At 35.4% G+C, this 25,256-nt stretch overlaps 1 protein-coding gene across 2 annotated transcripts in view; it reads right to left on the reverse strand.

Annotated features, from left to right (window-relative positions):
- MIPOL1 (mirror-image polydactyly 1) overlaps positions 1 to 25,256 on the reverse strand; it is a 312,254-nt gene that overhangs the window by 40,298 nt on the left and 246,700 nt on the right. For both annotated transcript variants that reach the window (XM_082835259.1, XM_082835258.1), the window contains exon 12: positions 6,968 to 7,198. In XM_082835259.1, coding sequence (XP_082691385.1) covers positions 6,968 to 7,198 — 231 coding nt within the window. The remainder of the gene's footprint in view (positions 1 to 6,967; positions 7,199 to 25,256) is intronic.

Below are 25,256 nucleotides of genomic sequence, written 5' to 3' on the forward strand. Positions count from 1 at the left end.
TTTTATTTAGTCTTAAACCAAAACTGTATGACTCTCTCTCTTATTTAACCCTTTTGCTCTTTTTCTCTCATTCTTCTCCATAGTGATCATCTGAAACATGTTTTATCTATCTTAGTAGGCTGAAATGTGTACTAGCCCAACTCTAGATCACCTACTGGAAGAAAGATTCTGAAATGAAGAAGCAAATCAAATGTAAGAAGCCATGTTGTAATTTAACTGTTTAGTCCCCACTTTCATGCTTTTTATGATTCACTCCATAAAGTTAACTATAAAAGGGAACTAATCAGGGACAGTGCAGATACTTAGGTTTAGAGAATCCCTTTTCTTCTTTAGCCTGGATCCTTCACTTTCCACTTCATTGGAATTTCTCAATTTTAATAATCCCACATTAATTCTTCCCTGGTAGAAAGAAATGAGCTAGACAATTAAAACTATGTTTTTTTTTCATGTCAAAGTGAGACATTCCTTGAAGATCAAGGTATAAGCCTCAATTCTTTAGTTTTTATAAAGAAATGAACATAATTATATCACCTATCAAACATGGTAGGTATCTCTGTATATAATAAAAGCAGCTCTAAGAAAACCTACTTTATGTACTCAATGGATAAGAAAGGTGATCCACTATACAAATATATAATGGAATTAAATTTTTAATAAAATACATACTTGTTTGATAGAGTACAAGACTTGTATTTCATAAGTTAAATATGTATTTAATTTAAAAACATGTGTTATTAAAAACCCAGAACATTAAATTCTTAAAAAACATATCATGTTCAAGAATAAAAATTAAGCATGCTAGATGCTTTACATTTTACGACAATTGTTTAGGAGGAATCTGAGTCCATCTTCCATATATAAATGACAATAAAGCTGTATCTAATTAGATCTAGATTTAGAAGGTGCCTTCCAAAGCTGACTGGGGTGTTCAACTGTACATAAACTAGCACAAATAAATTAACTATTTGATTTATTATTTGCTGAGGTATGTATCATATTTCACAGAGCTTTTTGAATCTCAAACATAAAAAAGATTGAAGAAATTTCCAGAAAAATTTAAAATCCTCTCATTTACTACTAATACTAATAAATCCAAGTCAACTTTCAACATTATATTAAATATTGATTTAAAGCTTGTGCTGAGAATTTATGAAATGCATTCCTTGATTCAATCAACAAGTATTTACAAAGTGTTCAGATACATCTAGTACTGCTTTGCAACTTGTAGTCCAACCAAGAATTTAGAGGAAAAATATCAAGATAAAGTTGGCAAGAAGCAGAACAATTTTAATGAAAACATAATGTAATTATATAAAAAATTCACTGATGCTTTTCATATTAAACTATGTAAGACTATTTTAGCACAATTATTTTACTAATTATTAACCATTATGGTTAATATCAGATTCTGGAAATAGCAACAAAACTACAAAGTTTAGTAAAGTCTTTTGATGAAAAATGTAGGCTTTAAAAAAAAAAAAGAATAGCAGGCTTTTTTTTTTTTTTTTTAAGTCAAGAAACTGTGGAAATGCTCTGTTCCCCTTCCCAGCACCCAGAGTCGTCTACCCTGTTTTATAATTCAACCTGCAAACAGATTAAGCAGCTGAGTTTGTGGAAAGTATGTTTGCTCTACACTAAGGACCCTTGTGTGACACTATGGCGACTCCCCTGATACCTCGAAGAGAACTACAGACAGTTTTCACTCATCAGCAGGGAAACCAGGCTGAGAATTCACGATTTCTTTGTAACCTCAACTTCTTCATAGAAATCAGTATTTGGCCAACAGGCAGGAAAGACTTTTTATTAGCTTTACATGTTCTTTTCTTTTCTTTTCTTTCTGTCAATACCACTCAAAAGACACAGGATGCCGTATATTTCAAAAGGCAGTGTTTTATGCTGATCTTTGAAATTTTAATTATGCAATTAAAAATTAGAATGCGTGCAAATGTTAACTGATTTTTTTAAAGCATAGAAAGAAAATTCTAAATAGTTGATAAATTTTTTTCTTGAAAATTTGTAAAAGTTTACAATTTTTTCTTACATCTTTTAGTCCAATTTATTTATTATATAGTTATATTTTATGATGAAACTTGAACAGTATCAGTGTTAATCTGGCCCACGGTTAAGATGATATGTGATAAAAGTTATTTCATTGTAAAACCTAGATCTTTGAGAGGTCTTCTAACCATGTACGTCTGGTTGTAAATACTTTTATTTTAAGTAACCATGTGTAGCTTAAACATGTTAAATTTAGTAAAATACATTAAAAAATTCCTTTGGGAAACTTGCTCTAGGCCAGAAGCATGTCTGTAGATGGAAAGACACATGGAAAATTATAGCACAAAGAATCAGATTTCATAACCTCTTATGATAAAAAACATCATTTAGTGGATTGGTGTGTCAGTTTTCTCTTTAATAAATGAGGATTATGGATGGTCTGGGCAAAACTATTAAAAGAAGTTTTTCTCGCAAAGTTCTCGTGCTCTTAACCTGCTCTTTAGCCTCCACATAACTCTCTGAAACCAAGTGCATCCAGAATCGGCAAAAGAGTAATCTGAAAAGCTAAATCACTATGTGCTCTTCTTCCACAAACATACACATTTTTTAAAGAGATGTACCTAAGGAGAGTAATGCTTAACGTGACGGAATGGATTTCCATTGGTGAAATTTTAGGCTTTATGATACCTGGGCCAAGAAGCTATTTTGGGGCAGTGAGGTCTGGCATTTACCACATTTTTACTTTATAAGTGACTATCTGCTATAAATATTGGCTTGTTTATGGATGGTAATTCTGTACAACTTTCCAAGTATACTCCTATAGGTTAAAAAATTCAAGAAAAATGTTAGACTCTCAAAGAAATAAAATATAAATTTAAAATTCTACAATTATTAGAAATAGTATATGATCTCTCTGTCCTATTACTGAAGATTTCAGGTCTTTTAAATGTAATTAAACTTGATGGAAGTTGGTGGTTAGAACAAGAGTTAAAAGCTGATCACTAACAAGTAAGAGATCCCAACTCTGAGGAGAGTGGAAGGAGTGGTGATGCCAGTGCTGTACTCTTCTATGAAACTTGTGAGCTCTAGGTACTTGGCTGGGATAAAAAACTTTATCTAGGGCTTAAAGCACATCAGAGCACACCTGAAGTTTTACTGTGTATTCCTGACCTGATCTGCTTTTATTTTATTCTGTCATTCTATTGAACTATTAAATTGTTCTAGTTCATATGTTCATAAGCATTCATGGAGCACCCACTTTACAGCAGGCATCTGTGCAAGTATTTGGAGGCAACGGGGATACAAAGAGGAGTAGAACACTGTCTATGGCTTGGAAAAGTTCGATGAGTAATTTTACAGGGATTAGAGTAGATATACAAAGCAATTATAACATCTAGATGATTGAGACCTCTAATAAAGGTATGGACTAAGTATTATGAAAGAATTAAAGAATGAAAAAATAAAGAAGCATCACAGGGGTAACATTTAGACTGGAATTTAAGGAATAACAAAAATCTGGCCAGGTACTAAAAGGGAGGAATATGTTCTAAGAAGAAGAAATAGCATGTGCAGAGATATTGTGGTAGGGGGCATGTGAGGAGATGCCACTAGAACAATGGCAGGAGGCCAGTGATAGGCCTCCTATATCACGCTAAGTTGTTTAAACTTTAACTTGTAGGGGTTGAAGGGCTCCTGAAAGATTTCAAATGGGGAAATAATATAACCTGATTTCTGTTTTAGAAAAATTAACTCTGGTGGTGGTGAGGAAGATAAACTTGAGAGAGGCTAGAGGCAGGTAAACTAATTTTATGATTATTTCAATAGTCTAGAGGAATGATTATTTCAGTAGTCATGAAGAATGATTAAGCCCTGAATTAATGCAATTAACAAGGGAAGAGGTGGAGGGAATCAGGAGATACTTAGGCAGCAAACAACGGGGACTGATGGCAAAGTGAATGTGAATGATAAGAAACAGTAAGGGAACAAGGACAGTTCTGAAACTGCTGAGGACTAGGAAAGTCACATCAACTCTCCCTGTGAAGCCAATATAACTGTCCAATTTTTTTTTTTTTTGTGGTATGCGGGCCTCTCACTGCTGTGGCCTCTCCCATTGCGGAGCACAGGCTCTGGACGCGCAGGCTCAGCGGCCACGGCTCACAGGCCCAGCCGCTCCGCGGCACGTGGGATCTTCCCAGAGAGGGACACGAACCCCTGTCCCCTGCATTGGCAGGCGGACTGTCAACCACTGCGCCACCAGGGGAGCCCTGTCCAAATTTTTTAACTGAAAAACTTTTGCTTCCAGGAGTTAAGCAATTTGCCCTAAATCTCACAGGTAATAGGTAGGAAACCAGGGACTCAAACACAGGTCTGTCTGACTTGACCACAAAGCTTGTCTCTATCTTTTATGCTGCACTGAATCTCATAGGATGAATATGTTTCTCATGAGGGAAAAGGGCAAAAGCCTCCAAGGAGAGAGGCCAACGTATATAAATGCATTAGTCCTGAAAAGGTAGTGCCCTTCTGAAGAATGAGATAGTGCAGTATGAGTGAAATGACAAGAGAAGGAGGGACTATGCAACACACATTGTTCTAAAAGCATCACACGTATTATCTCATCTAATTCTTACAACATTATGAAGTAGGTGTATTACTGTCCACATACTATTGCCCACATCAAGGCAGTGTTTTAAAATGTCCTAGTTCACATACCTATGCATTCTGAATCCAGAGCCTGAGCTTTTAAATTACCATGTTGAAGATATATGAGCATCTTTACTTATTTTACCATGCTCATATATAAATTACCATGCTCATATATAAATTTTATGATAAAGTATAATTAGGAATGGGCCATTGAATTCAATAATTAGGAAATTACTGGTAATCTTAAGAAGAACAATTTAGTATAAGAGCTAGTCATAGCTAGCTCTTCTAGTAGTAGAAGAGCAAATGGGAATTGAAAAACTAGAGGTAGTGAATACAGATCAGTTATTTAAGGAATTTGGTTGTGAAGGGTAAAGGGGAAATGTGGACCTTTTAAATTTAAATTTTAATTATTGCCTGGAATACTGACATATTTTCAAAGGACCTTCAAAAATAATTGCTAGTAATAGTGATTTCAGATTATATGGAGAATACTAATACCTAACAGAATACCAATACCTGTTAATATCTAACAAAGTCTTATCAGTTGGCTTCCTGGAAGGTTATCATCTTATATCCAACAAAATAGGCTGATGCCCACATTAACTGTAATGAAGATACACTGCACACTTGAGGGCAATTAAAGATGAAATATAGTGGATTAAATATGAAACGGAAAGCCTGATAATATTTCATCTAGGTCTGATTGCTAGAAATCAGAATAAAAGATTTAACATTTAAATTAAAATTTAACATTTAACTCTTGTAAATGACATAATTGTTGCACTTAAACTCTGTCCATGGATTGGTGCCATTTCCATTAAAAAGTCTTGATTTGTCTGTTGTTAAACATGAAGAATAAGGACAACATAGTTAGTTTTTCAAAAGGTTAAACTTATTTAATTTAAAGCGTTATCTGAGAAATGTTATTTCTACTTCTTGGGGTACAAAGTTATTTCTTTTAAAAATAATAACAATAGCTGATGAGATCTAAAAAATAAAAGTTGACAACATTTCCAAATTTTTTTAGAAATCTAATTGCTCTCTGGGAAACACTGTTTTAGGGAATTTTAGTTATATATAGAAATTAAAGGATTACAGGTAAAGAAAACTTTGAAATTTTTAAGTATTTGTATCCTTTAAGCAAATAGAGCTAAATCCGATCTTGACTGTCAAAAGTTACTGATTTGTAATTTACAGTGAAATGAGATCTACCTAAATATCTATCTTGGGGTTCTTAGAACGTTAATATACTTTGTGAATAATCGGTTACAGTTTCTGACTGAATATAAACTTAATCTTTAAACCTACAAAATATAACACCATAAATCGTAAGTTTCAAGGTACATATACCTTAAAGATTAATTCCTAATCTGTTTTAAAACAGTCTTGACTACGTATTTACCTGATCTTGGGCTAGTAATCAAGATATAATTTCAGGGATGTTGAGGAAATGCTTCAGAAGACTTATTTTCAAACAAAAAGTATTGAGAAGTAAGAAACCTTGAAGTTAGCTCTACTTTTCCATACTGTAAAACTGAAAAAAAAAATTGTTAAGGAAGAAGGTATGTCTTAGAAATTGAATTCAATTAGGTGTGTGAATGATGTAATGCTGTTAACAATACATAAAAAAGGGCTCAGTTAAAATGACAAGTTCTACTACATTAAAGCTGCTTTAGAATATTCTGCTACAGTGTTCAAGTCCCATAAATTAACAAGTGACTTCCTTGTCTGATAAGTTATTTGTTAATATTTTGCTATCTATCATTAAGGACTGACTGATTATGCAGCTTTATTTAAATTTTAATAAAAATGCAAAGATTATTGAAAATAAATGTGATCATGTACTGTGAAAAGCTATATTGAATACTTCGGAAGAACAACACAAGAAAATTAATTTCACTGTACTGGATTCTATGTGCCTAGAGGTCTCAGATTGCAAGGTCATAGATGATTTCAGCTCAAGTAAGATTATTGTGAAGCTAAATGAGTAGAGTTGGTAACTTGACGGTCTCTTCCCCTTGCTAATTACCTATTACCTATGAACTGATTTTAATCGTATGGCCTCCATGAACCCCTGAAGATCAATTATTCAATAAAAATGGTTTGCCCTAAATAGTAACCATGATTCGCAAGTAAATGACTTTTTGACCCCAAATACAGATATGACAGGCCGTCTAAAAAAGTTCATTTGGCTCAATCCACTTTTGTCTTAAACTATTAAGAGCATAAATAATAAATAATATATTATTTAGTTGCCAAAAGAATGTGCTTTTGTTTTGTTTTGTTTCATGCTTTTGAAATAATGCAAGGTCATTTTACTTACTTCTGAACTTTGTCATTGGCTGCTCGGGAGGCCTTGATGGTGTGCTGAAGCTCTAATTCCATGTTTGCTCGATCTGTCAGAGCTTGCTGCAGTTGGGTAGCTAATTCATCATTTTGTTGTTGAGTGATGGAAACAATGTTCTCTCTACTTTTTAAAGCTTCTTCATAGGTATTAAGGGTATGGTTAAACTGATCCTTCAGATTTTCTTCTTGGGATAAAGATTTGTGTAAACTGAGAAAATATAAAAATAAATAATTTAAACATAAATATGTAGGCTGACTGACCAATAATCTATTTAACGAAAATCTCCAGTTAGAAATACCCATTTCTAAAAATCAATAAAGATAACTTAAACGGGTAAATACAAATAATTTTTATATCACAATATTATTCTTGATAATTATCCATTTCTCTGCTTCTAGGCTGAAAGCTACCCAGACAAATGATTGTCTTTGCTACCAAAGCATACAAAAAGATGCTGCAGGATGTTAATTTAATTGTATCAGTGTAAATATTACATTCAATTTTCTTTAAAAGGAATAGCAAAGAATTGGAGAATAAAGTATCTCTAGGTAAATAAAAGAATATAATAAGCTGACTGCAAAGAAGTGAGAAGTAAGAGAATGGGCATCAGTTTAGGAGATCCAGGGTCTATTCGGCTGAACACGTAATGAGAATGAATGAGATTTGTACAAATACTGATCAGCCTTATACACAGCATTCTCTACTTGTCACAATTGAGATATAAATGAAGTTAAAATCACAAGTCAACCTGCACAGAAATAATATGTATTCAGATATATTTTCTTTTTGTTAATGAATCTTATGCCAAACACATCTACTCATTAAGTCATACAGAGAAACAGCATATAAATTAAGACTAAATTAATGCAGAAGAAAATGCAGACAAATAGAATCTTAAAATGCTAAAGGTCAGATCTTTGATATGTCATTACACCTACCACCTGAGGTTATTTTGAAATGGCACCAAGCACCTCACTCAATTAAATAAAGACATTTTGAAAATATAAATATTTAATAATGGGAAATTTAAAATCCACACAGGAGATGTTCTTTTTTTATTAAATAAGATCATTTCAGTATATGCAGACAAAAGAAATGTCGATGGGAGACTTGAAGTAAAACACCCTAACTATATAATACAGATTGATACTGTTGAAAGAAAGTAATATAATTCTTAAAGCTGTAGAAAGCTGGTCAGGGAACTTTAACTCTGGCTGAATATCTAGTCTGGTACTTTATCTAAAACTTTTCAAACTGAAGTAATTACAAATTTCTTCTTTTTGCTTAAATAGCCTATAAGCCTCTCCAGGGTGCTCACTTTGGACAAGGTGTCACACAGCAATAAGATGGACTTGAGACAGGGATAGTTAGCATACCAAAAGAAATCATGTCAGAATTCAGTTTAGTCTCTAAGAAGAGAGATGCTGCTAAACTGTGGTCAAGTGATTACTATATATGAAATAAGAATGGTGTATACTGCCAGATTTGCAGAGTGCAAAGAAAGTATCTTCCTTCATGGTTTTCATCTTGTTATGTATCTAACCCTTACTTCATTCTTCTTGGTTCTTTCTACCAATCCATATGCTTAAAGACTCCTGTCTCCTGCTCATTTTCCTAATGCTTTCTCTGTTTTCTCATACTTTCCGCATTGTTCCAACTTCCATTTTCTTTCAATCTACTCTCTTTGTTTACTTGAAACACCCAAGAAAGAAAGAAACTAAAAACAAACAAAACAAAAAAACTTTTAAAAAGTCTATGCTCTTTACCTTTAAATATCAATTTCATTTTTTTTTTCTTTAATTTTTTGGCTGTGTCACACAGCATGTGGGAACTTAGTTCCCCGACCAGGGATCGAACCTGCGTCCCCCCGCACTGGAAGGCCGGAGTCTTAACCACTGGACCGCCAGGGAAGTCCCTAATTACATTTTAAATTACGTAATTTGCACAAATCCAAAGTATTCAGCTTGACAAAATGTAAAGAATAAAATACAGAACAAATGCAGAACACTCCAGTCCTCCCAGTTGATCCCCTTTCCAAAGGTAATCACTAGTCCAACCTCTATCAAGATGAATATTGCCTGTTTTTGAACTTTTTGTCTGACTTAATATTTTGCTTAACATAAAGTTTCTGAGATTCATCCTGTTGTATTTTATTCTGTGAAGTATTCCATTACATAAATACATAGCAATTTATTTAACCATTCCACTGTTGCTGCTATGAATAATTCCTGTATGTGTCTTTTGATGGGCCTAAGTACCCATTTCTTTTTGGCTTGTTTTTGTTTTTTTTCCCCAGCTTTACTGAGATATAACTGACATAAGTACTCATTTCTGGAGCAGAATTCCTCCATAGGGTGTATATATGTTCAGATTTAGTAGATACTGCAAAGTTTCCCAAAGTGGTCATACCAATTTATTCTCACATCAGCAAGAGTTCCAGTTGCTCTATATGCACCCGTAGAGTGGGATTGTGAGTCCTCTTAACTTCAGCCATTTTAATGGGGGTGCAGTGACATTTCATTCTCTTAATGTTGTCTTTTGATGAATGTAAGTTCTTAACTTTAATGAAATCTAATTTATTATTATTCCATTAATGGCAGTGCTTTTTTGTGTCCAGTTAAAAAAATCATAGCCTGCCCTAGTCTTTATATTTTTAATCTTAAATATATGCTCCTCATTTATTATTTATTTATTTAAAAAGGGATTTTAATTTATTTTTGGCTGCACTGGGTCTTCGTTGCTGCACGTGGGCTTTCTCTAGCTGCGGCGAGCAGGGGCTACTCTTCATTGCAGTGTGTGGGCTTCAGTAGTTGTGGCACGTGGGCTCAGTAGTTGTGGCTCGTGGGCTCCAGAGCACAGGCTCAGTGGTTGTGGTGCACGGGCTTAGTTGCTCTGTGGCAGGTGGGATCTCTGGACCAGGGCTTGAACCTGTGTCCCCTGCATTGGCAGGCGGATTCTTAACCACTGTGCAACCAGGGAAGTCCTATGCTCTTCATTTAAAACTTGAAGTAGATCAGCACAGTTTGGGAATTCTGCATTTGTTTGTGATACCTACAACACTATCTAGTATATTATAACCAATTAAATATTAAGAATCAATGACTCAATTTTTAAAATCACACCATTATTAAAATCAATATTATCCCCATTTAATCACCTAATCATTCATCATTTACTCGTTTTCTACCATTTAATTTAGTCTTTTCCTTTCTTTGGCATATTTATACTACCTGGCTTTAATTTTTCTCTCAGATGGACCTGTAACTGGGACCCTTTATTCTCAAGCTCAAAAAGCTACTATTCATTCAAAATACCTTGGAAACCTTTAAATCCCCATCAAGTCTTTCTCAAACTGAAGCAGAAGCTGGAGTGATCTCTTAAAAAGATAAATTAGATAACGTCACTCAAAATCCTGCAATAGCACCTCATCAAACTCAGAATAAATCTCTGAAGATAACAAATTACATATTTTAACTCACTAAACCTCACAACAACTTAGGAAGGGAGTCCTATTAATATTACTTTTTTACTAATGAAAAAACTGAAACAAAGAGGTAAGTAATTTAATTAATCTCATACCCCTACCCTAGCAGAGCCAGTACCTGGACACACATCATAGCCTCTTTCCTGGGCTGGAATCCTCCCCTACTTGCCATGGGCTACAAAGCCCTCTATCATCCGGTCTCTCTACCTACCACCTTTTAGCAGACATTCCATTTCTCAGGTACAGCAAGCTTTTCCTGCTTGAAGCATTTCTTTGAAATGCCTTTCCCTCCACGCTTCTATGTGACCGACTCCTACTCATTCACTAGGTCTCAGCATAAATACTACTTTCTCAGATAAACTTTTTATGTCTCTTCAGTCTAAATTTTGATGTTCCCTCCTTGTTATTCTGTCTCATAGAACCTCTTTTCCTTCTTAGAACTTACAATACTTCGTAGTTTTTTTCAGTTTCATCATGTGATTTACTTCCCAATTCCAACATATTAAATTACATAGGGCAATTTTATTTATGGGAAGAATGCATTCATAAGTTTAATAAATTAAAATGTTCATAATTTAGGGAAATTTTCTCATAGGAATAAAAGTGAAGTAGAGAGGATATATTCCCAGCATGTATAAATCTATAACCACTGAAGTGCATTTTTGTTTTAGTGATGCTTTTTCCCTCAGAAAGCTCTTCCCTAAATTGACAAGAGGGCCACATTGTTTAGCTTTCTTCAGAGTCATATCACATTTAACCTCTGTTCAAGGTTGATTGAGATGCATTGATTTTCAGATGCATTTTTTTGTATAGCAGTGGCATTACAATTTAATGGCACTTAAATGACATTGTATGGGAAAATATTTTAAGTTATAGTAAGAATAAATTATAAAACAACAGAAAAGCTGTTAAATCACTCTCAGAAACAGTGTGGCTCACACAATACTAACATAGGATGGTAACCATCCCTATTTATCATGAAGATAATGAAGTAATATAAAAAATTCAATTAACTCTTCCAGTTTTGAAATTATATAATTCTTAATGAATTAATTTTTCTAATTTAGTATAGAAAGTGAGACTTTAAAAATATTTTTACTTAGTAGTCTTTCATATAATCATAATTCGAATCCACACCAACTGTGACTATACATTATCTCCTAGGCTGCTCACCACATTGAGTCCAACAGCAGGCCAAGGTAGGAGATGCCATTCAATGGGTATTAGACCATTAAGTAGCATGTAATAGATTCCTTTCTGTAGTGGTTTCTGTCTTCATTTCAGTGTCTCCTGGTCTGTTCCCTCATGACTGTGATCCTGACTATTTTCCTGATCCCTAACTCTCTGTACTGCCTCAGTCGAAAATATCTCGGAATTTTCAGGTTTATGACCCACTTTTACATTTTGCTTGTAGATATTTATGTTCCCCTCAACTTGTGTTTACCTGCTTGTTGAACTCTCAACTGTAAAGTCAAACACGGATTCATCTTATTCTTGCAAACTAGTACTTTTCCATCTATACCAAGTTTTGATGCTACTTTTCTTGGCTTCTTGTTTCTGTGATCAACTATTTCTTAAGTCCTTTCATGAGATCACTTTATTCACCATCCCACTATATGCACTTACACTTCTATTTATGCTTCATTTATTTACAGTAATTGCTCAAGCATTCATGTGATCTATATATACTGTTTATTTTAATTGAATAAATATTCTTGGATTAAAAATTTAGAGATGAGGTGTCACAGTATAGGCCAATAGTTCTTTTTTTTTAAATTAATTAGTTAATTTTTGGCTGCATTGGGTTTTCTTTGCTGTGTGTGGGCATTCTTTAGTTGTGGTGAGAGGGGGCTACTTTTTGTTGCCGTGTGCAGGCTTCTCATTGTGGTGGCTTCTCTTGTTGCGGAGTACGGCCTTTAGGCGTGCGGACTTCAGTAGCTGTGTCGCGCGGGCTCAGCAGTTGTGGCTCGCGGGCTCTAAAGTACAGGATTAGTAGTTGTGGCGCACGAGATTAGCTGCTCTGAGGCATGTGGGATCTTCCCGGACCAGGGCTTGAACCCATGTCCCCTGCATTGGCAGGCGGATTCTTAACCACTGTGTCACCAGGGAAGTCCCAGGCCAATAGTTCTTAACTAGGAGTAATTTTGTCCCTCAGGGACATCTGTAACATCACTGTTACAACTGGAGGGGGGGGGGATGCTACTAGCATTTAGTGAATAGAGGCCAGAGATGTTGCTAAACATCCTACATTGCAGAGGACAGACCCTCACAACAAAGAATTATCTAGTCTAATACGTCAAGAATGCTAAATCTGGTAAATGAAAAGATGTCAGATTTGGACTTTGAAGAAGTAGATTTAAATTTCAGTCTTGCTGTTCACTCTGTCTGACCTTGGGAAAAATACTTTATAACTTTAAGTATTAATTTCCTCAACTGTAAAACAATGAGAAAAATCTCACTGAGTTCACATGAGAACAAAATAAGGTGATCTACTTATGTGAAAATATCTGGCACAATACCTGGCAAAAAACAAGCATTCATACATTGTATAATTTTTTAAGAAATAATTTATTTCTAATTAATTCTGTATAAGGTCTCATACAATATTTAGATATTTTATAAGTAGTTTGATGAAAAACAACTGTTGCTACAGGTTTTTCATGAATTGGGAGAACTAAACTAGTTTTCCTAACCTTTATCACTTACTGATAATATTATTAAATCATTCCGAAAAAAAAAAAAGAGGCAGGTTTGGCTTGTTTCACTGAATAAAAATAAATAAAGACAAAGCGAGTATGGAAACCAGAAGTATGTGCTATGTTGTCCTCAGTATACATTCCCTGAAAGGACAGTGTCTGTTTTTACTTCCTGGTTTATTGCATGAATTAATTTGATCTGAGTTTCCGCCTTACTGTGATTGCCATTTCTCAAAAGAACTTCTTTTAACATTTCTTTCAAGGCAGGTGTACTGGTGACAAATTCCCTCAGTCTTTGTCTAAGAAAGTCTTTATTTCTCCTTCACTTTTGGAGGACAGTTTCACTGGATATAGAATTCTAGGTTTATGTCCCAAGTTTTAGTCTGACATTCAAGGTGCTCCAGAATTCTGTTCTAGTTTTCTTTCCAGACTTTTTCCTAACTATTCTATCAAAAACTTTTATTCTAGCCAAATGGAAATATAAACTGTTCTTTAAAACTGCCCTCACACTTTTCACTCTGGGATTATTGCTCACACTGTTGCCTCCACTTGGAATTCTATTTCCCTATCCCTCTAAGCGCCCAACCACTACACTTCAAGATCCAGATGAACTGCCACAACCGTCATGAAGTCACACTCCCATATCCTGCCCAAGGAGACACTACTTCCTCTAAGCTCCATGCCCTTTCCATACCCCTTGTATTATATTCATCACTTTCTACTATCCTTTATAGCTACTTTATACTCACTTTATCTTCCCTACTTTAGTCTAATGCTATTGAAGGAAGGGGCCATTTTTTACTCTTCTTTATTTCCTTAGAGGGCCTAGCACAGTGGCTTCTCTATAAGAGGCAGACAAAAAGTATTTATTGAACATTGTTGCTTAAATGCTCCATTCGAATAAGTGGGCTCTAGTATTATAGAAGAGTCACATCAGTTTTATTTCCCTTTCTTTTCTCCTTATCTTTATGTGCAGCCTCATATTCTCCATTGCTTCCCTCATCCACACTCCATTCCATTCCATTTTTGAGGAATATTTAAAGATTAACATTTTTGTTTTGAGATCATTACAAATTCACATGCAGTTGTAAGAAATAATACAGAAAGATCCCTCATGTCATTTACCACTTTCCCCCAAAAGTAACATTTTGTAAAATTATAGTAAATTTATAGTAAATTTATGTAAAATTATAGTAAATTTTGTAAAATTATAGCAATATTTTGTAAAATTATAGTATAATAGCACCACCAAGATATTGACATTGATACAGTCAAGATACAAAACAGTTATATCACCACGAAGTATATTTCCCTACTTCCTTACCACTCCATCCCCTCCTTAAACCCTAAGAACCACTAATCTGTTTACTATTTCTATAATGTCATTTCAAGAGTGTTATACAAATGGAAAGGTTTGGGGATTTTCTGTTGTCTCTCAGCATAGTTCTTTGGGGATTCATTCAGGTTACTGCATGTATCAGTAATGGAATAAGAGTTTTTTTAGGAAATGGTCTGTTACTTCTAAATTGCCATTTTTATGCATGTAGAGCTGTCCATAGTAATCTCTTATTGTTTTTATCTCTGCGAAGTCTATAGTGATATCCTATCATTCCTGATATTTATAATGTGTTTTCTCTCTGCTCTCATGTGCTTCTTTCTGTTTTTTTTTTTTTTGGCGGTACGCGGGCCTCTCACTGTTGTGGCCTCTCCCGTTGCGGAACACAGGCTCCGGACGCGCAGGCTCAGCAGCCATGGTTCACGGGCCCAGCCGCTCTGTGGCATGTGGGATCTTCCCGGACCGGGGCATGAAACCGTGTCTCCTGCATCGGCAGGCAGACTCTCAACCACTTGGCCACCAGGGAAGCCCTTTTCTGTTCTTATTTTTAATATTTTCTTCCTTCTGCTTGCTTTGCATTTATTTTTCTGTTGTCTTTCCAGATTCTTGAGGTAGGACCTTAGATTGTTGATTTGATACACTTCCAATTTTCCTAATGTATGTATTTAGTGCTAAAAATTTCACTCTCAGCACTGCCTTAGCTATGTCCCAGAAATTTTGCTATGCAGTACTTTTATTTTCATTCACTTCCATATATATTTTTTAATTTCCCTTGAGAATTCTTATTTGACTCATGGATTACTTAGAAATGTGTTGTTAAATGTTCCCAAGTGTTTGGAGATTTGTTACATCTCCTTACCACATAAGGTAACAAAGGTTCCAGTTATTTAATGTGGACATCTTTTGGGGGGGGCATTTTTGGCCTATTACAATTAATAAAATCAATAAACCTATAGCCAGGCTAACCAAGAAAAAAGAAAGAAGATAAAAATTACTAATATCAGAAATGAAAGAGAGGTCATCACTACTGATCCCAGGGACATTAACAGGATAAAAAACTAATGTTATTAACAACTCTATGTCCACAAATTTAATAACTTAGATAAAATGGACCAAATTCCTTGCAAGATACAAACTACCAAAACTCACGCAAGGAGAAATAGACAATCTGAATAAGCCTTTACCTATTAAAGAAATTAAATCAATAGTCAATGCATTCCAAAAAAGAAAACCCGAGGCCCAGAGGAGTTAATCAAACATTTAAGGAAGAAATGATACCAATTTTTTTATACCAATTCTTTAAAATCTCTTCCAGAAAGTAGAAACAGAGGAAATATTTTCTAACTCAATCTATGAGTCCAGCATTACCCTAACACCAAAACCAGATAAAGACATTATTAGAAAAGAAAACCTACAGAATATTATCTCTCATGTATATAGACGCAAAAATCCTCAACAAAATATTAGCAAATCGAACCCAACAAAGTACATAGAGAATTACGCACTCCTATCCAGTAGGATTTATTCTCAGTATAAAACATTAGAAAATCAATTAATATAGTCCATTACAAAACAATCTAAAGAAGACAAATCATTTGATCATACCAATAAATGCAGAAGCAGCACTGGAAAATCTAATATCCATTCATGATAAAAACTCTCAGCTAACTAGGAAGAGAGAAGAAATTTCTAAACTTGATATAGAGCATCTACCAAAAAAACCCTACAGCTAACATCATACTTATTGGTGAGAAATTAGATGCTTTCTCCCCCAAATCAGGGCCAAGACAAGGATATCTCCTCTCACCACTTCTGTTCAACACAGTACTGGATGTCCTAGCTAATAAGACAATAAAATAAAATAAAATGTATACAGATTAAGAAGGAAAAAATAAGACGGTCTTCGTTCACAGATAACATGATTGTCTATGTAGAAAATCTAAAAGACTCAACGAAAATAAAACAACAAAACTCCTGGAACTAATTAGTCACTTTAACAAGGCTGCAGGATGTAAGGTTAATATAAAGTCAATTGCTTTCTTATGTTGCAGCAGTGAACAATTCCAATTTAAAATTAAAACATAATACCACTTATATTACCACTCCCCAAATGAAATATTTAGATATAAATCTAACAAAATATGTATAGGATCTATATGAGGAAAACTCAGATGAAAGATATCAAAGGCCTAAATAAATGGAGAGATATTCCATGAGCATGAATTAAAAGACTCAATATTGTTAAGATGTCAATTCTGCCTAACTTGTTCTATAGATTCAATGCAATGCCAATCAAAAGCCCAGAAAATTATTTTGTACATATTGACAAACTGATTCTAAAGTTCATATGGTGAGGCGAAAGATCTAGGACAGCCAACTCAATATTGAGGGAGGACAAAGTCAGAAGACTGACACCATCCAACTTCAGGACTTAAAGCTATAGCAATCACGACAGCATTACACTGGCAAAAGAAGAGACAAACAGATCAGTTGGAGAGAATAGAGAGCCTTGAAATAGATCCATACAACAATGGTCAACTGATCTTGACAAAAAAGCATAGGCAATTCAATGCACAAGGAATAGCCTTTTCTTTAACAAATTGTGCTGGAACAAATGGACACCCATACAAGAAAAAAAATAATCTACACCAAGAACTTACACCTTTCACAAAAAGTAACTAAAAATGTGTTATAGGCCTAAGGAGTAAAATGAAAAACTATATAACATCTAGAAGATAACATAAGAGAAAACTGAGGTGATCTTGGGTTTAATAATGAGTTTTTACATACAACACCAACACCATGGATTTTTCATAATCCATGAAAAAAACAGATGTTAGACCTTATTAAAATTAAAAACTTATATGCTGCAAGACATACTGTTAAAAGAATGAAAAGACAATCCACAGACTGAAGAAAATCTTTGAAAAATACATATCTGATAAAGGACTAGTATGCAAAATATACAAAGAACTCTTAAAATGCAACAATAAGAAAATAAGCCTCAATTAAAAAATAGACAAAAGAAGCAGATATATCACCAAAGAAGAAATACAGATGGCATATCAACACACAAAAAGAGGCTCAACATCATAGGCTACCAGGGAACTGCAAATTAAAACAGTGAGATACCACTATACCTATTGGAAGAGCTAAATCCAGAGAAGGAGTAACACGAAATTCTGGTGAGGATGTGGGGCAACAGGAACTCCGGCTTATTGGTAGTGGTAATGCAAAATAGTACAGGTACTCTGAAAGACAGTTTGGCAGTTTCTTACAAAGCTACACATAATCTTACCATATGATACACTGATCGTGCTCCTAAGTGTTTACCCAATAGTAATGAAAACCTATGTCTATGCAACAACCTGAACGTGAGTGTTTATAGCAGCTTTATTCGTAATTTCCCCAAACTGGAAGCAACCAAGATATCTTTCAATAGGCAAATATATAAACAAACTGTGGTACATCCATACAATGGGATATCATTTAATGATAAAAAGTGAGATATCAAGCCGTGAAAACACATGGAGGAAACTTAAATGCATGTTACTTAGTGAAAGAAGCCAGTCTGGAAGGCTATATACTGCATGATTCCAACTATATGACACTGTGGAAAACGCGAAACTACAGACACAGTAAACAGGTCAGTAGTTGCCAAAGGTTCAGGGGGAGGCAGAGGCGGATAAAAAGCAAAAGCACATGTTTTTTTTTAAGTGCTGTGACACTATTCTGTATGAAACTGTAACAGTGAGTATATGATATTTTGCATTTTTCAAAACCCATAGAATGGTACAACACAAAGAGTGAACCCTAATGTAAACTGTGGACTTTAAGTAACGATAAGGTATCAATATGGTTTCACTAACTGTAACAAATGTGCCACACCAACACAAGATATTAATAATGGGGAAACTACCTGTGGGAGGAGGTATATGAGAACTCTGTATTATCTCAATTTTACTGTAAATCTAAACTGTTCTAATAAATAAAGTCTATTAAATCCCACCCTCCCAAGACACACACACACACACACACACACACACACACACACACACACACACAGTATTAATGAAGGTTGACTAACCATAAGTCCAGTAGGAATCAAAAGTGACATCAGATAGAAAAGAGGGCAAGCATAGCCAGCCATGGCATAATAGCCAAATCAGACCTAATCACACCTGAATTTAGCTATGTCTGTTATCAGTTATAAACTGAAGCATCTCCACAGGAGGGCTTATCAGGTAGGGTAAACCCTACCTGTGATGAGATGTCATATTTATGTAGACACTAGATAACAAGCTGTTAGAAATAGTGTAGAAGAAATCCCTGCACAGTGTAGAAGACTGGACTCAGTCATCTCTAGGTGTAAGTGAGCTCACAATGTTGAGGCCTAGTTAAATGCCAGATATCATAATTTGTCATCCTAATTCTACTGAAATGGGTACTCTATCTAAGAACAGTCACACAAAGGAAGAGTGTCACCCGCATAAGGGTCAGTTCTAGACAAAAAGGTTTTTGAGGAGTTTGGCACAAGCTCATTAGCCAATTTCTTAGCAGATGGCTGAGAAGTTTGCTCAACTACTGAAAACTATGTCCCATACCATCTGCATGAATAAATGATTTTACTAAAAATGTAAAAACCTCAAATAATCAACTGTTCGTTTTTTTAAAATTTATTTTTTAATTTTTGGCTGCATTGGGTCTTTGTTGCTGCGTGTGGGCTTTCTCTAGTTGCAGCGAGCAGGGGCTACTCTTCATTGCGGTGCGCAGGCTTCTTTTGTTGCAGAGCACGGGCTCTAGGCCTGCAGGCTCAGTAGTTGTGCCGCACAGGCTTAGTTGCTCCGTGACACGTGGGATCTTCCTGGACCAGGGCTCAAACCCGTGTCCCCTGAATTGGCAGGTGGATTCTTAACCACTGTGCCGCCGGAGAAGCCCTAACCAACTGTTCTTACATAGGGTAAATATTTTTCTATTTTATTAGTGATCCTAAGTGACTCCCTTAGGAAAAGTAAATAAAGTCCTATTAGATATATAGTTTTATTTCACATTATATAAAGCTTAGGATAAGCACTGATGCCGATCTCAGCTACGAGGTTTAAATAAATTCATTTTATGAGACCATTGCAAACACACAGTGCTTGATACACAGCTGTTGCTGTACAGTTATTTGGTTAATTGAATTGCTGAATAGGGTTCAGTCAGTATGCATACTGGAAGCATGTGCTTTGTTTTACTTGGAATTGGGTGGCAGCATGGTGACACGTCAGGCCCTGCTTCCCTTCCTCATGTAAATGAATGACTACTGTGTTCTGGGCACTTTGCTAGAGCTAGAGCTAGAGTAGTGACTAAACACACATTTCAAATTATTTTAAGTGCTATAAAGGAAGGGATGTGACATTTGAGTTGAAATTTAAAGGTAAGAGTAGGTATTAACTAGAAGAGAGGTGAAGGAAGCATTTCAGGCACAGGGAAGAACATGTGCCAAGGCCTTATAATAAGAGAAAGGATGGCTGATGAGCTCAATGAAGCCCAGTTACAACCAGTGCTCGTATCAGTGAACAAGTGGTTGGGTCTAGATCATAGAGGGCCTTTTGGAACATGAGGACCAAACAGGAATTTGGCCTTTTTCTTAAGGCAAATGAGAAGCTGCTAAAGGATTTTTAAGAGAGGGGAACAAGATTTGCCTTTTAAAACAATTGCTCTGCTCTGGCCAGGGGGCGTTTTGTGTCTCTTCATCACCTTACATGACAAACAGCCTCTAACCACTAAGATGCACCTTGCTCCTTTTCTGAGTGGAATTTCAAGAGAGCATGGAACTATATACTGAGGCTTAAATCTAGGAAATAAAATTCTAGAACTCACCTTTTATTTATTTTCTTGGGTCAGATATTCCACTTATGAAGATTTTTTGTTTTGTTTTGTTTTCTGCCAGGGATTCTGACTAAGTTCAAAGGTATGCTAGTCTGGTCTAAAAGATGGGATTTCTCTTGGACCTAGTTTGGGATCATCTCATTTAGAATCAAATTGTCTGTGCTTGCTGTCTTCACCTCAAATTCTTTTCAAGGCTCTACCATCTGCTCTGTCCACAACTGCTCCAGAAAAGATCTTGTTGCTCAGTATAAAAGACGTTTCCAATCTTTATGTTATAGGACCTATCAGAAGCCAATTCTTTCTGGAAATGCCTGCTTTCCTTGCTTTCTATGAAAATACACTTCTGGTTTTCTGCTTCATCAAAAGTATTTCTTGATGCTTCTTAATCTCCTTTGGAGGCATCCTTAACTGTTGGTTAACTGTTGGTCATTCTAGCCACTCTCCCTTGATTTCAACCCAGTCCCATGGCTTCACTCAATCATTTATTTCACTAATGACTCCTAACTTGGAAGTCTTTCTCTCCAGATCAGATTTCTATCCTGAGCACCAGATCTACACAACTACCTAGGAGACATCTTCACTTGACCATCCTGCAAATATCTACAACTCAGTATGTCTAAAACTAAACTCATGATCTCATTTTTTTTTTTTTTTTTTTTTTTGTGGTACGCGGGCCTCTCACTGTTGTGGCCTCTCCCGTTGCGGAGCACAGGCTCCGGATGCGCAGGCTCAGCGGCCATGGCTCACGGGCCCACCCGCTCCGCGGCATGTGGGATCCTCCCAGACCGGGGCACGAACCCGTGTCCCCTGCATCGGCAGGCGGACTCTCAACCACTGCGCCACCAGGGAAGCCCCATGATCTCATTTTATATCCTTCTACTAATCAGCCCTTTCTTTCCCTCCCTTCTCCCTGGTCATCACTTTCTACTCAGTGTTCACGCTCAAAACCTAAGCATCATCCTTGACATCCATTTCTCACCTAAAAATCTAATCAATTCTTTTGATTGATCAATCTAATCAATCCCTTGCATCTTTCTAGTATTCTTTTCAGCTCCATTACCATTATCATAATTTAGTAGCCTGCTACTATTTTCTTAAGTGGGTTACTTCAATAGTCTTCACTTGCTCTTTGCCTTGAGTGAGTTTTCTAAAGCACAAATATGAATGTATGACTACCTGGATTAAAACTCTTCAATGACTCCTCACTGCTCTGAGGATAAAGTCCAAATTCCTTTAAGCATCCTTTACAAAGCTCTTCATGCCTCTCTATCCAGCTCACTTCTCTTTATTCACCTATTTACCTCTATACTCGAGCCAGGATGAACATATTTCATATCCCCTAGAACACTGACCTTACCTTTTTTACTTAACTAGCCCCTACTCATCCTTTAGATCTCAGCATGGATATGAATTTCTCTAAGAAATCTGACCTGTTGTTCAGATTAGGTGATCCTCTCATGTGTTCCTATAGTACTCTGACCTTCCAACTGGATAGATGTTAAGCGATTTTTTTTTTCCACCATTTGATCTCTAGTGCCCAGAAAAGGATTTAATAAATATTTGTGGAATTGATTAATTAATTACTGGTTCCATAGGCTTGCTTCATGTGGTTCTTAGTTTTTTTAATGTTTTAATGGTTGACTAGAATCTCTGTGATTGGTATGTGCCCTGCAGAATATAAACTATGGATATGTAGTACTGGTCTGTAGTTAACTGATGTGGCTTCCAGGTTGATTGCTTTGTGAACACTAAGAGTAATAAAAAGCCTAAGATTTAGAAAGAAAATGAAAGAAAGAAAAGTAAGCAAAAATAACTCTGATGAGTTATTCTCTTTTGGAAGGAGATTTTACATTGACTCTCATTACTATGGCACCATTGTGGATTTCAGCAGTTTTCCTGGAATACTAGAAACAAGTGCTACTGGACTCCCCCCTGGTGGATGAATGAACATTTGCTTGTAGTGAAATAATCCTTGAAAGGAGTCATTCATTCAATAAATATTTACTGAGCAACTAGACATATATAGTACCAAGTACAAATTAAATGCTTGAGGATACATCAGTAACCAAAGCAGATAAAAATGTTTGATCTTATAGAGGTTTTGCTCACTACGCTATCTTTAGTGCCTGGAAGAACTGCTTTATATTTGTAAATTGATTAATTAATGTTACTTAAGGCCTGCTTCTAATCTGAATCTTTCTTTACTTCCTTACATCTTGATAGCCTTCCATTCTAGATATGGGATTGCATGGCAGATGCATAGAGAAGGAAGAAGGAGAGCTGTAACACAATCCTCCTGGGGGTAACCTCTACATCTCTCCTATTTTCCTTTATATCTCTGATTTAAAATCATTTTTAGGGACTTCCCTGATGGTCCAGTGGCTAAGACTCCATGCTCCCAATGCAGGGGGCCCGGGTTTGATCCCTGGTCAGGGAACTAGATCCCACATGCCACAAGTGAAAGATCCTGTATGCTGCAACTAAAGATCCCGCAAGCCACAAGAAGATCCTGCATGCGGCAATGAAGATCCAGCATGCTGCAACTAAGACCCGACACAGCCAAATAAATAAATAATTAAAAAAAAAACAAACATTTTTACCATAATTTAGTGTAATCAACAAACGCTAGCTTGTGAAATTTAAAGCAGTTCTCTTTATAGTGAATAGAGTTATAAGAAATTATCTTTTATCAGAATTTTGTTCATGATTTTGGCTATGGTAATTGTAGAGAAATGTTATTCACACACACCAGAATGATTCCTTATTTTTTAGGAAATTACACATGTGCTGTATACATCTTATTTAAAAGGAAATCAATCTGTTAATCATTTTGTTATATTTTTTAGCAGTTGCTCTTTATAATATGTGAAAATTGAAGACATGAATAAAATCAGTCCAAACTTCTATCAGAATACTTTATCTACATGTTTTAGGGATTATGAAGATAAAAGTAAGGTTATTGTTTCTTTGAGAGCTAAAGAACTCAGTAAAGCATTCATTCAGGTTTCTTCAGAAGGGAATACTTGGTTTATCAGCAGTCTGATAACACTAAAACATGCCTTATAGCACATTTATAGGCATCAGAATTCTTTCAAAAAAATGTAGCTAATAATCAGGATGAATGTCATTTACTTTTGTTTTGGTCTCCAGGAAATATTGTTTACTTTGCTTTAAAATTTATGTGAGTCATTTTGGTTATATGCCTTTTTTAATTAGGTTGAAGGAAGCAATCACTGGGGAGAAAGCGGAAATCAATTCTGATCTGATATTGATAGCTACTGTGCTGTAAACTGTGTGTCCTTTCTAATTAAATGTAAACATGTTCAGTTCTAAAGTCCAGCAGCAATGACAACAGTCACTAGGAAAGATTGCCTAAGTACTTACTGCTCAACTGATCTGCCTGGCCTTTATTTCTTTCATAGTTGTGCTTGTGCAATCATTGCTGGGGTGAATGCTGGTTGTAACTGACTTTTTTTAGGTCATCTTCAGAGAAAATATTTGACAAGAATGTAGAGTGCTTTGTAATACCTAAAGTTATTTATTAACTATGTCCTTCTGATAGCTAATCAATGGCATTGCACAGAGTCAAATTTGTTACGCCAAACTGCCCCCCTGCCCAAAGCCGAGTCTTGGTAAATATTTAATGGCAGTAGAGGTGTTTTGCTAGTTATCAAACTGATATGTTAAAGGACTCTTAAAAGCAACTTTATCTTGCCTTCCCTTCCATAAATGATTTGCTCAGCAATATAGTGTGTAGGTGTAAAAGCATCTGGCTTTCATTTTACTGAGTATCTTGCTCAGAAAAAGACCAAGTAAGAATAAACATGAAAAAATGCTCATTTTAATCAGTACTCTGTCACTTAAACATAAGAGGGGAAAACAAACCACCAACAAACTTCTCTCCTTGGTAAAATGCCAACTCAAAGCATAAAACAACCCAGCTCCTTTCACTGTACTAAACACTACACCAGACTTATTCAAAATCCATTGTACAGCCGCCGTCATCAGGAAATGTTATAAAGTTTCTGTTGCTACAGAGTTGCTACGTGCTCTGTAAAGATCAGAAGACGTCTGGATTTTTGGTTTTTATTCAACACAGTAAAGGTTGGGTTTTACATCTTTACCTTTTAAATTACTGAATTTTAGGCCCTCTTGTTTCACTTACTCTAACTCCTGGCTGGGCAGGAAAAAATGGCAGTTTTTTTTTTTAAATGTGGAAGAAATCTCTTCAGACTTAAGTTTTATTAGAATACTTGATGACTGTTTAGAATCTTTCTAGAAATTAGGCTGATTTAAATTTTTTTTCACTTATTTAATTCTTATCGATTTTCAAGGAAGTTAACACATTTTTTATTCTGGCCTTCCCCTCAGTCTAAAAATTTAACACTAAATTGACTACTCAATACTGTCTTATGAAGTATGAATTTTAATAGCCTAAATCTAGAAGGTCACAAAATTATTCTCCTAAATATCAAATAAGAATGGGTGACTCAAAGCACCGTACTGAATTAATGGCCCTTTATGATGCATCCTACATCAAAAGGGTTTTCTTTATTGAAAATAAAGAAAAAAGTGTGAAAGTAAAAAGTTTAAGTTCTCAGAATGGAAAAATATTACAAATGTGCTAGATCTGAGGTGGAAACACTGGATTTCACAATCCTTGGATGATCTGTTTATTTACTTTGTGGTGGTCTGAAAGGAACGTTTATACATTTTTTTGCCTGACATGGCTAGTGTATAGAAGAGAAATAGCCGCCTACTATCAGTGACATGAATTTTTAAGATATTACTGATGGGCCAATTGGTATGAAGGCAAGGTTTCTCAATTTTTCCTAAAATTCTTTCTAAGAGTTATTTAATAATATGGTGCTTTGA

Source organism: Leucopleurus acutus (assembly GCF_964270905.1).
Source record: "Leucopleurus acutus genome assembly, chromosome: 1".
Lineage (NCBI taxonomy): Eukaryota > Metazoa > Chordata > Mammalia > Artiodactyla > Delphinidae > Leucopleurus > Leucopleurus acutus.